At 40.9% G+C, this 17,099-nt stretch overlaps 2 protein-coding genes across 10 annotated transcripts in view; both read left to right on the top strand.

The window, feature by feature from the left end:
- CHD4 (chromodomain helicase DNA binding protein 4) overlaps nucleotides 1-4,130 on the top strand; it is a 32,961-nt gene extending 28,831 nt beyond the window's left edge. For 4 of the 8 annotated variants that reach the window (XM_074266738.1, XM_074266735.1, XM_074266732.1 and 1 more), the window contains 3 exons: nucleotides 2,055-2,250; nucleotides 3,166-3,329; nucleotides 3,498-4,130. In XM_074266738.1, coding sequence (XP_074122839.1) covers nucleotides 2,055-2,250; nucleotides 3,166-3,329; nucleotides 3,498-3,515 — 378 coding nt within the window. In that variant the 3' untranslated portion in view covers nucleotides 3,516-4,130. Of the gene's footprint in view, nucleotides 1-2,054; nucleotides 2,254-3,165; nucleotides 3,330-3,497 lie in introns of all 8 variants that reach the window. The other 4 variants (XM_074266736.1, XM_074266739.1, XM_074266734.1 and 1 more) reach the window with 1 other exon arrangement.
- A 2,524-nt stretch (nucleotides 4,131-6,654) lies between these two features.
- On the top strand, nucleotides 6,655-16,984 carry NOP2 (NOP2 nucleolar protein). 2 transcript variants are annotated; one of them, XM_074266742.1, is made up of 16 exons: nucleotides 6,655-6,770; nucleotides 6,880-7,076; nucleotides 7,407-7,452; nucleotides 7,543-7,622; nucleotides 7,841-8,088; nucleotides 11,393-11,448; nucleotides 11,547-11,716; nucleotides 11,859-12,058; nucleotides 12,204-12,293; nucleotides 13,499-13,586; nucleotides 13,813-13,953; nucleotides 14,311-14,450; nucleotides 14,618-14,707; nucleotides 14,882-15,004; nucleotides 15,117-15,345; nucleotides 16,537-16,984. In XM_074266742.1, exons 2-16 carry the CDS (start codon nucleotides 6,971-6,973, stop codon nucleotides 16,836-16,838), a joined length of 2,109 nt encoding a protein of 702 aa, XP_074122843.1. In that variant the 5' UTR covers nucleotides 6,655-6,770; nucleotides 6,880-6,970; the 3' UTR covers nucleotides 16,839-16,984. The 2 variants fall into 2 exon arrangements, with proteins under 2 accessions (XP_074122843.1, XP_074122842.1); XM_074266741.1 differs by having other exon boundaries at nucleotides 6,670-6,770; nucleotides 6,898-7,076.
- The last annotated feature ends 115 nt before the right edge of the window (nucleotides 16,985-17,099 follow it).

The raw sequence follows: 17,099 nt of genomic DNA, 5'->3' as shown, positions 1-17,099 counted from the left end.
GAGTTTTATTTTACATGCACTGGGAGACACTGAAGTAAGGAAGAATCCTGAAAGACTTGTTAAGGTCATGAATCTGAATTTCCTAGAAAGATGGCATTATCTTTCATTTCAGAAATAGAAAAATTTTCGAGAGGCAAATTTGTCTTTCTCCAAGAGATGTGACTAAGAATAATGGCAAATCAAGATCTGATAGGCAATTGGTGATAGGAATTGGAGTTCAGAAAAAAAAGATATGTGCATCATTTTTGTAGATGGTAACTTAACTAGAAAATGGAAATAAAATATTTTGTGGACAGCAAATAGTTCAGTCTGGCTGGAGCAAAATAATTTTTTTATGAGCTAAAGACAAGGTCAGAAGGCATGGATTTGAGCCAACTTTGAATAAAGGTCTTACTGTCCAGTTTAGGAGTTTGTACTTCACTTAGTAAGCAGCAGAGAACCTCAGTGATTTTGAGTAGTGGGAAATAACATTATTTTAGAGTGTTTTTGGGAGATTAATTCAGTAATGTTGTAAAATGGATGATAGTAAAAATGGAAAAATTGCAGAGGACAATATTGGAGTAACTTAAGTATACCAAGAGTTAGGGGCCTAGATTAGATTGGTAGTATTGGAAATGAAACAGAGAAGAGATGTAACCAAAAAAAAAAAAAAGAATTGGATTGGATGTTATAGGTGCAGTAGAGAAAGGAGAAGAGGATTAAAAGACTATTCTTGAGTCTGTCTGGGTTATCAGGAAAATGATAGTATCAGTAGCAGAAATAGGAAGGTCAAGAAAGGGCACTCATTTTGTAGAAAAGATAGAAGTACAGTTTTATTTATGTTGAATTGTGAGGTTGCAATGGCCAATTTTTATATAATTGGAAATGTCTGTCAGGCATTTGGAAACAAGATTGAAATACAGTAGACATTCAGGACTGGAAACAAATTAGAATGTATTCTGTAGGCCAAAGATTGAATCTTGGGGAGGCACCCCTTGAGTGAGAAATTGGTAGGGAAACAAAAAGCTAACTCAGAAGATTAAAAGGGTATAAATTAAGAAAAAGATGCTTCTTGGTTTCTTATTCTCTAATAGGGAAAGCATTTAACTACTGTTTTCTTGATAACTAGCTTCATATAGGAAAAAATGGACAAGAAGGCCTTTAGTGTTAATTCTTCCATTAGATTGTAAGATTCCTTTTTTTTTTTTTTTTTTTTTTTTAACTGAACATTAATGTAGATCACAACAGGTACTTTGTCCTTTTTAGTAGGATTCCTTGTCTTATTGATTGGCCTTGTTTTTTAGAAGAAAACCTTTTTCCTTCTTGTTTTCTTTTATATATATGTACGTTTTTATTTACAAGATATATGCATGGGTAATTTTTCAGCATTGACAATTTCAAAACCTTTTGTTTCAATTTTTCCTCTTCTTCCCCCCACCCCTCCCCCAGATGGCAGATAGAACAATACATGTTAAATATGTTGAATACAATATATATATATATATATATATATATATATATATATATATATATATATATATATATATATATATATACATAGCCATACAGTTATTTTGTCGGACTTAGAAATAAGGTAAAAATAACCTGAGAAGGAAATCAAAAATGCAAGTGGACAAAAATAGAGGGATTGGAAATGCTATGTTGTGGTTCACACTCATTTCCCATAGTTCTTTTGCTGGATGTATCTGGTTCTCTTCATTGTTGAACAAATGGAAGTGATTTGCTTCAACTCATTGTTGAAGAGAGCCATGTCCATCAGAATTGATCATCATATAGTATTGTTGTTGAAATATATCATGATCTCCTGATCCTACTCATTTTACTCAGCATCAGTTCATGTAATAGACTGTAAAATTCTTGTGGGCAAGGGCTATGTCTTTGTTAATGATCTCCCCCCAGTGCCTTTAAACATGCATATTTTTGAAGTTCAATAAATGGTTATTTTTCCATCCTTCCATTTCCTGTAAATAAACCATCTTTAAGAACCAATAAAACTGTACATATAGCAAACAGAATATTTTATCCAGTTTTCCTCTTCTCTCCAATCTGGCAAGCTCTTGGAACAAGCCTTGGTGATTGAGGAGCAACTGCGTCGAGCAGCTTACCTGAACATGTCAGAGGACCCTTCCCATCCTTCCATGGCACTCAATACCCGTTTTGCCGAAGTGGAATGCCTGGCTGAGAGCCACCAGCACCTGTCTAAGGAGTCAATGGCAGGAAATAAGCCAGCTAATGCTGTCCTGCACAAAGGTAGCCAGTGGCTCGCCTGCCTATTCTTCTTATTCTCTCTAGTTTCTAAAACTGTTATTAGTGGATTTTCTGGATGTCTAAGGTGCTCTGCTGAGGCTTTATCATTTGCCTTTAGATAGCTGTACAGAGAATTATAGCCAATATATTTTTCATCAAAAAATGGTGTTAAACCCTTAGTGTTTAGTGTCATGGTGGTGATAATGATACATTAGATAAAATTCTGCTTGAATGTCTGGAGAAGGATTAAACATTTTCTTCTTTTCTTAAACATTTTTTTCTTGTTGTTGGGATATATTTACTTTTTTACTTTTTTTTTTCTTTTTTTTTTTCTTTTTTTCAAATTTTTAGGTAGAGTAGCATGTTTTTCTCCCCTTAAAGAAAATTTTTCTGAAGAAGGAAAGTTTTGCAGAGAGGGTAAATGAAGGGAAGAAAAAAGCTTCTGAAATGTAGTAGGAACTAGAAGAAAGCCCAGAGAAAGGAGAAAAGAAGCTTAGAGTTTCATAAACTCAGAGGAATTTGGAATAGTGCAAGAGAAAGTAGAATTAGGATAGCTTAATGGAATTTTGGAATTTGGGTTTGAATTCCAGCTCTTGGTTCTGAGCATATCAGTACATCTCTGTAGAAGGCCTTCATCTATAAAATGAGGGAGGTCTGACTAGATAACTTCTAAAGTCTCTAATATTTCTGAATCTGAGTCTTTAAATTAAATATATAGAATAAAGGTGATTCAAGGAGAGTTTGGAAGACTACAGAGAAAGTAGAGACTTGAGTTTTCTATTTAGTCCCCAGTAGCACAATGATGATCCGTTATTCACTGAGGTTAGAGGAGGAATAGGGGAAGCTGCTTCCCTTGATAGAGCTTAGAGCTCAACCACCTCCACTTACAGTCCCACCCTTATGCCTTTCTTCTTGTAGTTCTGAAACAACTGGAGGAATTGTTGAGTGACATGAAGGCTGATGTCACAAGGCTGCCAGCCACAATTGCCCGTATTCCCCCTGTGGCTGTGCGGCTACAGATGTCAGAGCGCAACATCCTCAGCCGGCTGGCAAACCGGGGCCCTGAACCCACCCCACAGCAGGTAGGCTTCTTTAAAGCCAACTTCCCAAATGGGGTGTGAAATGGAAATTGTAGTTTTCTTAGATTTTACCTGATGACTGACTGGTTAGGCCCCATTACCTGCTCACTTTGAAAAGTGGTAGTGAATTAAGTATTGAATTTTCTCACTCTCTCTTTATATCCTTTACAGGTAGCCCAGCAGCAGTGAAGATCTAGGTTGATGATACCACCTTACCACTGAGCAGTGACCCTCCCCCCCCTTTTGCCCCAAGCTTCTCCTCTGGGGACTTGAGTCCCTCTTCCTTCCACCCCTTCCTCATTTTATAAAGGAACTACTCCCCGTGTCACTTGGGAAGGGGGAGGAAGTGAGGGGCTGCATCGACCTTCCTGCCAGAGAGACATGCAGCAGTAGCGCCGGCGCCATCTGCAGGGAGAGGGCAGGCCAGTCCCTCTCCGGGTTCAAGGCCTCTTCCCCACTGTAACGTCTGTTACACATAAACTCTTGTGGGTTCTCACCAAGCTCGGAGAAAATGATCTGAAATTTCTTTTGTTTTTATTTTATTTTTTTGTTTTCTTCTTTTTGTTGGGGTTTCGGATGGGCCGGGCCCCTGGGCGAGACACAGCTACCTCCGTTGGCATCTTTTTAATACCAGGAACCGAGCGGCTCCAGCCACTGAGCGGCCAGAATGAAATAAAATGGGAAAAAAAGAAAAAAAAAAAAAAAGGAAAAAGGAAAAAAAAAAAAAAAGAAAAAGAACCAAAAGCATTAAAAAAAAAAAAAAAACTTCATAAAAATTGAAAATAAAAGTTTCCTTGTATTTTAGCCTTGCCTTTGTGTTTGTTCCTATACTCTGAAGAATATTCCTTTGTGACAATTTGTGGTTGTGATGATGCTTGATTATCATACACATTTATAGTGCCTTAAATTATTCCTGACTATTCTATAAAAGTGAAAAGTAATCACTTTAGGAGATAATAGTGAGATGCCTAATGTCACAGTAAGCATCTGAATTTTTTTTTCCCATCAAACTTACCTAATTTCTATTACACCTGCAATGTTGAGATATAACCTGCTTTGGGATGGAAGGCCCTGCAGTGGGTTATGATGAAGGGAAGAAAAGGAATAACAGTGTTAAGTGTTCTCTAGAACTTTCTACTTTCCTCTCTAGAAAAATTGTAACTTGGGAAGAACAAAACTAGTTTTAGAGGCCAGACAAACGTTAAGCATTTGATCCACATATTTTAGACCAGTCCATGATGAAACTGGCTTCCTGGACTAGATAGTTCTAACTGCATTTTCTTTGCTTTTCTCCATGACTGGAATGTTTCCTTCATCTAGGTTGTCTTCATGCTGTTTTCATGTTTCAGCTGTCCCTCCTCTTAGTGCCTTCCCTTTCAGATTATCTGAGAATTAGGTTTGTATTTGTAGTTTGCATTGTTGTTTTCCCCATTAGAAAATTAGCTTTTTAAAAAAAATAGCTTTTTATTTACAAGATATATGCATGGTCAATTTTTCAGCTTTGACAATTGCAAAACCTTTTGTTCCAATTTTTCCCCTCCTCCCCCCCCACTCCCCTCCCTCAGGTGGCAGGTTGACCAATACAAGTTAAATATGTAAAGTGTAAGTTAAATACAATATATGTAAACATGTCCAAGCAGTTATTTTGCTGTATAAAAAGAATCGGACTTTGAAACAGTGTACAATTAGCCTGTGAAGGAAATAAAAAATGCAGGGCTTGGGAATTCTATGTAGCAGTTCATAGTCATCTCCTAGAGTTCTTTCATTGGGTGTACCTGGTTCAATTCATTACTGCTCTATTGGAACTGATTAGGTTCATCTTATTGTTGAAAATGGCCACATCCATCAGATGATCATCACATAATCTTTTTGTTGCCTTGTATAATAATCTCCTGGTCCTGCTCATTTCACTCAGCCTCAGTTCAGGTAAGTCTCTCCAGGCCTTTCTGAAATCATCCTATTGATCAAGAAAATTAGCTTTTTAACATGCTAAATTCAGCAGTCATTTATTATTGCCTACCATGTGTTAGGCAACAGGGAAAGTAACCTGCAAATGACTACATACCATGATGTGTATTGTGTAAATGGGAGGTGATCTCAGAAGGAACTCGCCGAAGATGAGATTTGGGCCAAGTCTTTGAGGGAAGTTAGACTTGAAGTAAAGGGGGGGGGAAGAGGTGACATAGAAACAGTATTCCCCAGGGAATCAGTGTGGGGGGAAGGACAGTCAATGGGCTACATGGCTCTGGATTTAATTACCATCTCCGCTGATAGTCTCAGTTTTTATCCAGCTATTCCTTCTTGCAGTCCTCTGGTTTTGTTTCACAGCCCTAGTAGGCATTCTGAACCGAATCAACATGCCCAAACTTGAACTTTCCCTTCCAACCTACCCTATTACTGCCAAGGTGTGTCACCCACCTCCCAGGCCCCAGCGTAGGAGTCCTCCTCTTTCGCTCCCCGTCGCCAAGACCATGCCAACCTATCCCCGGATCCATTGTCTCTGACCGGGCAGGCCTCTAATCACGTCTGGGCTATTACATCCTTCCCGCACCCTGCTGTCAAACTGCTTCTTCCTCAAGTTGACTGTGCACTGGTTTCCTAGCGCCTCCTCAAATACTAAATCCTTTGATGTTCAAAGCCCACACAAGCTGCGCCCCCTTCAGTCTTATCCCTGCCCAGCCCCAAGTTCTCTTCCGGAATGCAGGCCTCCACCTCCACGTTCCAGACCGCCTCCAGGCTGAGCGGCAGGCCCCGAACGCTCCCCCAAGGCCCACTTAAAATCCCATCTTGGAAGCCTTTCCGTGGCCTCCCTCAGTGCTGAGGCGCCTCCCCCCCTCGGACTATCTCGACCGCATCCCATCCGCAGACCGTTTTGTGCATAGATGTTAGCGGTCTCCCTCCCCCCCCCTCCATGGGATCGCGATCCCTTCCGGAGCGGGCCTCCTTTTATATTTCTTTTGTGTTCCCAGTGCATGTCTGTCGTCGTGGTTTGACGGTCCTTCTGGAGGAGGACCGTGACATCCGGGAGGTGAAGTCACGGCGCTGAGGTGAATTAGATTTGAGTGAGGGAGGCCTATGCGAGGTCATCTGCCTCACTTCTCTTCCAGAGCTATCCGGGTCGAGAGGCAAGATATAGATCAAGAGGACTGGAGGTGATCCGGCATGAGTTTAATCAACGTTTACTGATTGACTGACCCGTTTGGGGATCGGATTATCAACGCACGCGCGCAAGACGGAAGGCAACTCCTATAAAGCTTAGGCAGCTGGCCAGAGGATTACTTAAGAAAGTGGCGGGCCGGAAGTAGCAAGCGGAAGGGGCGGGGCGAGGCCCGCCCGCCGGAGGCTGAGTGTCTTGCGTTGGCACGTTTGCGTAAAACCACTTCCGGATTGTGGGGCGTGCGGCTTGCGCACTCGTAGGTGCACGTGGACCCGTTTCTTGACTTGGTAAGGTTGGGTTCAGGCTCTCTAGGAGCCTAGGGGACCGAGGACATTAGTTCCTTGGGACCCCGGAGCTCAGGATTGGGTTGGGAAAGGAGATCTCTGGTTACCCTAGCTTTCCTCGGGCTGACAGAGAGAGGAGGGAGCCCGCTGACAGGGGCCCTGCCGCTTCGGCCACCCCACTCCGTCCTTGATGCTCCAGCGTCATGGGGCGCAAGTTGGACCCCACCAAGAAGGAGAGGCGCGGCCCTGGCCGAAAGGCCCGCAAACAGAGGGGCGCCGAGAGCGAGCTCGCCAAGTTCCTGCCGCCAGGTGAGAACCCCTCTAATGCCGCTCCCTGGGGGGCCCTTCCCTAAGGAGCCGTCCGTTGTTCCCTCTCCCCACTTGTACCGTGTGTGTCACATTACCCTTCCGGAAACCTTCCCTGCGCCTCCCCAGTGCTAGCATCCTTCTCCAAAGCGGCTTGCGGTCGTTTTGCGCGGACATTTCCCTCCGTGCCCGTAGCCGAGGAGTCTGGAAAGAAGGCTCGGGTCGCCGGCTATTGATTGGGTGTGGAGGCCCTTCCTCAGAGCCCCCTCGCCCCGTGGTGCGCGCTTCCGCTGTGCTTCCCCTGTAACTACTTCTCATCGCTGTCTTTAACAGTGGACGATGAAGGTGGGAAGAGACTCTCCAGCCGGGCCCGGAAGAGGTGAGTTGGGGACCGCCCGGGGAAGAGGAGGAGGCTAATTGTCACAATCCCGTGGTAAGAGGCAGGTCCTCATGCTTTCCACTTTTTCAGGGCAGCCAAGAGGAGATCGGAGTCTGCGGGGCTGCCTGAAACCAAGAAACAATCTCCTAGGCCAGAGCCCCTAACAAAAGGTTGGTGTGAGAGCAGAACTGGGACGTTAGTTTGAGAAAAGCCCCGTGATAGGTGTGGGCCAATACGGTCTCCGAGAAACAGCTGCAGGTGTGGAATATTCTGAAGGTAGATACGGTTTCCAAGTTTGGTGGAGGGAGTGGGGTTGTTGGATCGTTCAGGTCAACCTTTGGAATCTTTAGCTGGCTAGGATGCTGTTTAACACCTGTGGTCCCTGCAGGTGCTGCCCAGCCCTCTGGGAAAAAGGGACCGAAGGCTCCTGGACTCAAAACCGGGAGTCAGGCATTGCTTATCCCTGCCAAGGGCAGAAAACGTCCTGCCCCACCTCAGAGCGATGAGGAGGAGGAGGATTCTGAGGACCATGATTCCGGGAGTGAAGGAGGTGGCTGGGCTTCCATGGATAGTGAAGAGGACATGGTGGATGATTACGGTGTGGCCTCGGAAGAAGAAAGTGATGAAGATGATGAGGTAAGCATTCAGGATGGGGCTTTGTTCACTTGGAATTTTTTTAAACTTAATTTTGGTAGGAAAAACCACTGGACCTAGGTTTGACTTCCACTTCTGACACCTAATGAGCTGTGCAGTCATAAGCATGCTCTAATGCAGTGGTCCTCAGACTTTCTAAATAGGGGCCAGTTCACTGTCCCTCAGACTGTGGGAGGCCGGATTATAGTAAAACAAAAGCTCACACTGTCTCCCCCCTCAGCCCATTTGCCATAACCTGGGGGGCCTCATAAACGTCCTCAGCTGGCTGGAGCTGTAGTTTGAGAACCCCTGCTCTAATCTCTCAGGAGTATGTCTCCTCAACTACAAAATGAGGATAATGCCTGTAGGTTCTATCTCTTAATATGTACTATGATAATAAGAGGGAACATGGTTTAGTGGATAGACTAGTGATCCTTATAGTTAAGAAGACATGGCTTCATACGTCCTTTTTTTGACATATACTATTTGTGTTACCATGAGCAAGTTTTCCAAGATCTCTGTGCTTGGTGGAGAGAATTTTCATTGGAATTTTACTATTTACACCAATCTGTCCTTCCCCCAGAATGCTTGTTTTACAGCTCTATTGTTAAGGAAAACCTCTTTGCAAATATTCAGTAGTTAAGATTTTATTTTTATGAGAAATTTTATTTTATGAGAAATAGCATAGTAGTAGAAAGAATGTCACACTTGTATTTAGGAGACTTGGGACATATTTCATTATCATTGTCATGCCTATTGATTGTGAATAGACCTCAAGACTATGGACCAAAGGATCCATATGCCTTTTCTGATTGACTTCAGCTTTATTGAATCCAGTTATCTCTAAGAAGATCACACACACACATATTCAAGTATAAATAGATATCCTAAAGGGATTCAAAAAACAACTTACCTTTGCTCAGAAACCCAGTGCACTTTCAGACTTCTCTAGTATTGTTAAAGATTTCACACTTCTTTAATCACCTAGATTTGACACCTTTGTCCCTTTTTTTTTTTTTTTTTTTTTTTTTTTTGGTCCTCACTCATTCACTAACATACTTAATCACTTGCCAAATCCTATTCTATTTCCATTGTATATTTGAAGTTTTTTTCCCCCATTCACTCGATCATCATTCTAGTTCAGGCTTTCATCACCTCTTACCAGGACTATTTGCAATAACTTCCTTTCTGGTTTCCTTACTTCAGACATATTTCTGGTTCTTTACACACCTACCAATGTGGTTTTTCATAAATGCAAGTTTGACATCGTACATCCTTCTCTGACAAATTCTCATTAATTGCCTATAGGATTAAGTGTAAACACTCCCACTTCCACCATTCACAGCTTTGCATTAAAGCCATACTTGAACTATTCACTGTCTCCATGATCCATCTATAAGTCTTAGGGCTAATATTGTCATGAACATGTCACCAAACTCTGTGCTCAGTACAGGAAGTTTTCAATGGGATATGAAATGGATACCTACTTCTCCAATATTTGGCCCTGGACTCCAGAATTAATTTTTATGTCAATAGATTCACATGCATGTTTTCTCCCAAGTTAGAATGTAAGCTCTTTTGACTTTTCCTTCTTTTTTTTTTTTTTTTTAAACAGTGCTTTTAACACAATAAACATTTGTACTCTGCCTCAGAGAGTTGTGTTGAGAAATGTGCTTTGCGACTTTAAAGTGCTATCAGTATATTAATATCTTTAATAACTATCAACAAATGTAAATGGACAAAGAATACATTAGCTTTTAATTTAACCAAAGAATGATCAACATCTCTGTGCTTTGTGATGCTTTTTCCTACTTGTGTGGAAAGGTTTGGTTATTTTTTTCTCCCCATAATTTGTAGTTAGCTATAGCATACGATGTGTTCTAATTTTGCTTTCTACATCCCTTTGTGTAGCCTTATGTTTCTCTGTTACAATAGAATAGCATTCCATTTGGTTGGTATACTATAGTTTATTTACCTTTTATCCTATCTCATATGGAAGTTGTTTTTAGCCTCTTTTAAAAGTAAAACAATTTATGGATATTTTTATGCAAGTATATCTCCTTTCAGCAAGAATATGTTAGGTTTTGTAGTTATTTTTTTTGGCAGTCTCCCAAAATGTTATACATTTACATACATTTAGAATAATACATATTCTATTGTATCTAGGTTATACTGTAACACATGTAAAATGTATGGGATTGCCTATCATCTAGGGGAGGGAGTAGAGGGAAGGAGGGGAAAATTTGGAAAAATGAATACAAGGGATAATGTTATAAAAAATTTACTCATGCATATATATATACTGTCAAAAAATTTATAATTATAAAATTAATTTAAAAAAATTAAAAAATAATTCGATTCTCTACAACTTGCTGAACACTGAATTTCTTATTACTGATTTGCCAATTTGGTGATTCAGTTTGTATTCTAATCATTAGAAATTTTGAAAAAAATTTTCAAGACATCATTAACAATTTATGTTTAGTGTTTTCCTTGGGAAATTGTTTCAAATTCTTCTATGGTTCTTGGGAAAATCACAGATTTAGATTTTTGGTTGTCAGCCATTTGTAAGGCCTATTTACTTTGAAGACTTCCCCTTGTATTTTCAATTGAATGCATTGCTTTTTGTTGTTTTGTCTTTTCATATGATCAAATCTCATCAGTTTTCTCTCCAAAAATTTCTTCTGTTTCTTTGACAGCTAGTAAGTATCATAATTTTTTTTCCTCACACCTTAATTGAGAAACTTTAAAAATTGATATTATTGATGTGGTTGGAATTTACTATAGTAAATAGTCTAAGATGTGGAACAAAATTAATTTCTTCTCACTAAATTACTCTTTTAATTTGTCTTGAGTTTATCAAACTGATCTCTTACAGGCATTTGATTCTGTTTCTTGATTTCTCTGATGTCTCATTGATATATTTTTTAATCCAATACCAGATAGTTTTAATAATTATAGCTTTGTAAGATTTGAGAGTTTTTCAGGGTGAGTTCCTTTTCATTGAATTTTTTCCTTACTCTTTTTAAGGATTTTTTCTTTGTCTTCCTGAGGACAAAGACCCTAAGTACAACCAGTTCCCACTTTGGTTTAGTTGGTCCCACTGTCTTCTGTCTCTTTCTTCTGATATGTGCAGGTGTATAATAATAGTACCAATAACATTCATATTTCACTTTAAAGTTTGCAAAGTACTTTACACAGTCTCATTTGAACCTTACAACAACTGTTGAAAAAAAGGGGAAACAAAGTGATATGTTGAAGAAGCTAAAGTTGGCATTAAGTGCTTGTTTTCTCTCTCTGCCCACAGCTCTTGCCCATTGAGAAGGCTGCGCAGAAGCAGAGAGCCCAGGAAGCAGAAACTTTGTATGTCTTGGAGCTTCTAATTGTGGGTGTGGACAGAGGCTAGGAGCTGGGATCTCTTGCTCTCTAAAGGCCCCTTTCTGACTTGTGGCAATTTACAGGAGTCCATGGAGTTCAGAAGACACTGATGATGATGATGAGGAGGAGGAAGTGGAACATTCTCCCCAGCCAAAATCCAGAAGTGATGATGAAGAAAATGAAGATCTTCAAATCAACTTGGACAAGGATGAGAAATTTGTATTGCCCTCTGGCAAGGAGATAGAGGAAGAGAATATCCTTTTAGAATAGATACTGGGAAGGGGGTTGTCTGTGGTGCAATTTGATGGGGCAAGGGAGACAGATTTGGTAAAGGGGGTTTGAAATAGATAGGGATAAGTCAGATTACATTGGATGATGTTCCTTAGCATGATCACGTGCCCAGGCTCCAGATCTGCAGTCTGTACACCAGCGAATCCAGGACATTGTTGGGGTGCTGCGGGATTTTGGGTCTCAGCGAGAGGAAGGTCGGTCCCGGACTGAGTACCTGAGCCGACTTCGGAAAGACTTGGCAACATACTACTCCTATGGAGATTTCCTGATTGGCAAGATAATGGACATTTTCCCTCTTTCTGAGGTATTAGTGATACCAGTCATCTTGCTGTGGTCCTTTTCTTACCTATATTTCTTATTATGCTATATCAAGCTATTTTGCCTCATTGCTGTTTATATTCTGTTATACCTAGTCCTTTGCCATCCTAATCTCCTTTCTTTCTTTGAAGCTAGTGGAGTTCCTTGAAGCTAATGAGGTTCCTCGACCCATCACTCTCAGGACCAACACCCTGAAAACCCGTCGACGGGATTTGGCTCAGGTGAAGGGTGGAATTGATTAGGAAATATCTCAAGGAGGATCCATTTCAAATAAACTCAGGGATAAATCTTCTATTATATATGGGCACAATTGTTGATTTTTGGGGGGGTAAGGTAGAATGCTTATTTTTAAGCTTGGCCTTTAAAGATTCATAGGAGACATAATAGCTGTCTTCAGATATTTTCAAGCTGTTGTATGAAGATGAAATTAAATTTATTTTTCTTGGCTCTGAAATCAAAATCTTAAGCAATGGATAGAAGTTGTATTGTAAAGAGTTCAGTTTAAATTTAATGTCAGGAAATACTTCTTAACAATTAGAGTTGATTGTTAGTAGAGTGGGTTATCTTGAAGAAGTGGATTCCTCAAACAGAGGCTGGTTTATTACTTGTTAGTTTTCTTCTAGTATGTACAGATTTTATTATATAGTCCATGAAATCCCCATAAGTCTCAAATCTCGAGAGAAGAGGGCTATTCTGCATAGTGGGCAACATAGGGTCTTGCTGCCTTTGCCAGTTTTTATACCACTTAAATTTTAAATATTTATTAAACCTTATTTACACAACCTATACAAAACTAGACGGTAGACTCTCCAGTGTGGGCTATCGTTTCTCAATCTTAGTATAGAGAGATCTGTAGGGTATGAAATCTTATATAAAACAGCACAGTTAGAGTAAAAGTGCCATTCTAAATATTTCATTTAAAGGGGGTCCCTTCTATTAGTGTGGTTCATTGATACAAGAGTGGTGATTTAGAGCTTTATTGTACAGCAAGGAAACTTGCAACAGATTATTGGTGCTTTTGGTATGGTCTAAGTATCTTATGTGTTCTTGGGAATGGATCTTTAAGAAGGAAAGGAATATAAGGACTAAGGTCACCTTAGCTAATTCAGTTCAGCAAAAAACAAACAAATAAATACAAGTATTTTCTATATTTGAAGCCCGATACTTGGCTACAAAGTTAGAAACAAAGCAGCCTCTGGGAGAAAATTGTTTCCATGGAAATGATGAGGAGGGATGCAGGCTAAGACCAGAGAGACACAATGAAGGTGATGGTAGGTGAAGAGAGTTTTCTGTTGTGAAGACGTAGGGTGGTGCTAGTGCCTCGTTTTTAGGACCAGGCTTCCACATCCTAAGCTACCTTCCTGAACTTTTCTCTGCCCTGGACCTTGCAGTGCCTGCAACCTTGACATGCACTTTTCTCTTCCAGGCCTTGATCAACCGTGGAGTGAATCTGGATCCCTTGGGTAAATGGTCAAAGACCGGACTGGTGGTGTATGATTCTTCTGTGCCCATTGGTGAGTGGCTTCTGTTTCGCTGTTTTCTAGAAAGGCAGAAGAGCTTCTCTTGTCTCCCAGTGCCCCATCAGAGATTTTTGTGTACATCTTTTACCCTCTCACAAGGTTGTCAGCGCCTGTGTTTTCATATGTGCAATTCCAGTCTTGTTTATATTTATATTATGTGCTTTAATGTTTGTAGAATCCCACGAATCCCACCCTTCTCTGCTTCTTTTTATCTTTTTAGGAGCCACTCCTGAGTACCTGGCAGGGCACTACATTCTTCAGGGTGCTTCCAGCATGCTGCCTGTCATTGCCTTGGCACCACAGGAACATGAGCGTATTTTGGATATGTGTTGTGCTCCTGGGGGCAAAACTAGCTACATAGGTAGGGAAATGCACAGTAGAGACATTTCATTTAGCCCAGGAAGTATATCTTCATTCAGTACTCTGCTTTGGGAGAAGGGGGTTAAAGTGAGCCCATGGGTGTCAGGACCAGTTTGTACGCCAGAAAGTACTTCTGTAAAAGTGAAAATCAAATCCACAGATTGAATCTTTATTTTACCTTGAGGGTGGAAAGTGGGATACAGTCATCTAGGATATTGGATTGAGATAACTAGTTAATTATATGTGTGAGGTACTGGGATTTAATTTGGCTGTTTATTGAGTAGAGCTAGTAACAAAGGTGGGCAGGTAATTGATATAGGAACACAAGCACAAATTGAAAGATGATGACCTACTATAGCCCAACTGATGAAGAATACGGGAGTGATCCTTGCCAATGATGCTAATGCTGAGCGTCTCAAGAGTGTTGTAGGCAATCTGCACCGTTTGGGGGTCACCAACACCATCATAAGCCATGATGATGGACGTCATTTCCCTAAGGTTAGATTTAGAGCCACTTTTGTTTCTCTATTATATCTCCTAATCTGTTCACATTTCCAGGTATCTATGTTTTAATTTTGATTGTAATTTATAAGAACTTGGGGTGGGGAGCCATGCTGAATAGGGAGGAGTTCTTTTGACTACCACTTCATCTTCTTCCTGGCCAGGTGGTAGGAGGCTTTGATCGGGTACTGCTTGATGCCCCGTGTAGTGGCACTGGTATCATTTCTAAGGACCCATCTGTGAAGACTAATAAGGTAAGGATGAAGAGGAAAAAGGGACAGAATAGATATTTTGGAGGAAAGAGATACTGGCATGGAAGGGGATGAATCTGGCATAAAAAAAAACATGTCATCTTTGGCATGTTAAACTGTTTAGGGAGGACAACCTGTTTAAACCACAGACTTTTCTTTCTCCCATTTTCTGGAAAGGATGATAAAGACATCAAGAGATGTGCTCATATCCAAAAGGAATTGCTTCTGAGTGCTATCGATTCTGTTAATGCTGCTTCCAAGACTGGAGGCTACATTGTCTACTGTACTTGCTCCATTACGGTAGGGCATCTTACATTGGAGTGTGGGCAGAAGTGGCTGGGGGAGCAAATTAGTTGTTGATAGCCCTTCAGCTCCATCTTATTCTTTCTCCTTACTTCTGATGTCATCTCAGGTAGAAGAAAATGAATGTGTGGTAGAATATGCCCTGAAGAAGAGAAATGTGCGGCTGGTACCCACAGGGCTAGACTTTGGCCAAGAGGGCTTTACCCACTTTAGAGAGCGGAGATTTCATCCCACACTTCGCTCTACCAGGCGTTTCTACCCCCATACCCACAACATGGATGGCTTCTTCATTGCCAAGTTCAAGAAGTTTTCCAATGCTATACCTCAATCTAAGACAAGTAAGAAATCTGTTCTCATTTATTCAAATTCTCTCTAGCCACAAAATTGTGACCCATTTCCCTGTGTCTCTTGCTTGCTTGGAAAGCTCCATAAATGTCTTCCACTCCCTACTCTATTTGAATGAAAATACTTCCTTAGTGTGCTTTATTCTTAATAAATTCCTATAATAGTGCTTTAAACTTAGGAAGTGCTTTCTTCATCGTAACTTAAGTAGTAAAGGATAGGTATCTCACCATTTTAATCAGGAAATTAAGACTCGAGTATTGTCCACATTCATATAGCTAGAAAAATATTCAAAACTTGATCTTCTGACCAAGAGTCAGACTATAGCATACTTTCCCAGATTAGTACCTTTCAAAGTAGAATCTAAACAGAACAGAATTTTACTTTCTTCTCCCTTTCATTCCCCAAACCAGGTGACTGTATTTGTCTTGTTTAGCTGGCTAATTACATTAAAGAAATGGGAATTGTGTTTTCCTTTCTAGATTGCCTGGCTTTGTGGGTTTTGGGGTGTTTTTTTTTTTTTTTTTTTTTTTTTTTTTTTTTTTTTTGGTTTTGTTTTGTTTTGTTTTGTTTTTTAACTGGATGGCACTTACCCCTGAGAGCTGCCAGCAGGAGAACATCTAAACTCTGAGGAGATAAAGGCTGGACCTGAGATTTACATTGGTTTAGGGATATCTGGGATAAAGAAACTCCTTTCATCTCTGCCTCTTGTGGTCTAAAAGAATTGCCTAGAGCACTGATAAATTAATTGACTTGCAGGAGTGGTGTTTGAACCTGGGTCGTCTTGGCTCTGAAATGAACTTTTTACTCTTGTAACTTTGAAATTATTTTCTTGTTCATTTTGAGATCAGAATCACAGAAGTTAAGGTGGTATCTCCAGATGCCAGGTCATTGGTTTGAATGCTGAGAAAGTGATCCAAGCAAGACATCCAAGAAACTTTTGGAGTTTATTTTTTTAAAAATCATTTTAGTGCTTGCAAAAGTCATTTAGTCCACAAGGAAAGCATCAAGTTACTGAGTACTTTTTACAGTGGTTTAAAAGAATAACAGATAAAATGTCATGCTTCAGTTATATGCAGTGTTGGCTCCTTTATTACATTTTGCTTCAAAGTGGCCTATATTAGTTTTTTCTACTTTATTAACGCAATGTCATCCAAACTCATACAATCCTTTCACTCCAATCCCAGGTGATGCAGTAGCCAATCCTACAGACTCCACAGACTCCAGGATGACCAATGGACTTTCTGCAACTAAAGCCCAAGGGGTCCCCCAGCCTAAAGTCAGCCCTAAGCTTAAGAAGACCAAGAAAGTTGGAAAGGCAAAGGTGCAGCAGTTAGGAGCTGCAAGGAAAAAGGCCCAGCAGCAGCCGACTAAGAAGACTCTTTTCCAGAATGGGAAGTCTGTTCACAAGAGCCCTCGGACTCCTACAGCAAGGACTCCCAGCTCCACCAAGCCTCCCCCCAGGAAGAAGCATAAGTCTCAGACCTGACATGGCTGATATTGAGGGGTCTTAAGACTACTAGACTGGCGGGACTTTTGGGCCCATTCTGCCTGGATGCTGGGCCTGGGGTTGGGGACATAAGTACTGATTTCAACATATCCTTGTACACACATAAATATGCCCACCCCCTTCTGGCTGTGTGAGACTCATTATTGGTTTGGGAGGACCAGGGGATAAACTCTGCTGCCTGCTCCGTGTGGGGTGGAGTGAGGACGGGTCAATGCCTGGGGGTTGGTTGGAAACTTCAGC

The sequence above is a fragment of the Sminthopsis crassicaudata genome, chromosome 5, assembly GCF_048593235.1.
Source record: "Sminthopsis crassicaudata isolate SCR6 chromosome 5, ASM4859323v1, whole genome shotgun sequence".
In the NCBI taxonomy this organism is placed as follows: Eukaryota; Metazoa; Chordata; class Mammalia; order Dasyuromorphia; family Dasyuridae; genus Sminthopsis; species Sminthopsis crassicaudata.
This window is presented reverse-complemented; position numbering and strand designations above follow the sequence as displayed.

What these genes read in the sequence shown, in the direction of transcription:
- NOP2 (XM_074266742.1), top strand. Translation starts at nt 6,971, where the DNA reads ATGGGGCGCAAGTTGGACCCCACCAAGAAGGAGAGGCGCGGCCCTGGC. An exon ending in TCCAGCCGGGCCCGGAAGAG is followed by an intron (nt 7,453 to 7,542) that starts GTGAGTTGGGGA and finishes CCACTTTTTCAG; the next exon opens with GGCAGCCAAGAGGAGATCGG. An exon ending in AAAGTGATGAAGATGATGAG is followed by an intron (nt 8,089 to 11,392) that starts GTAAGCATTCAG and finishes CTCTGCCCACAG; the next exon opens with CTCTTGCCCATTGAGAAGGC.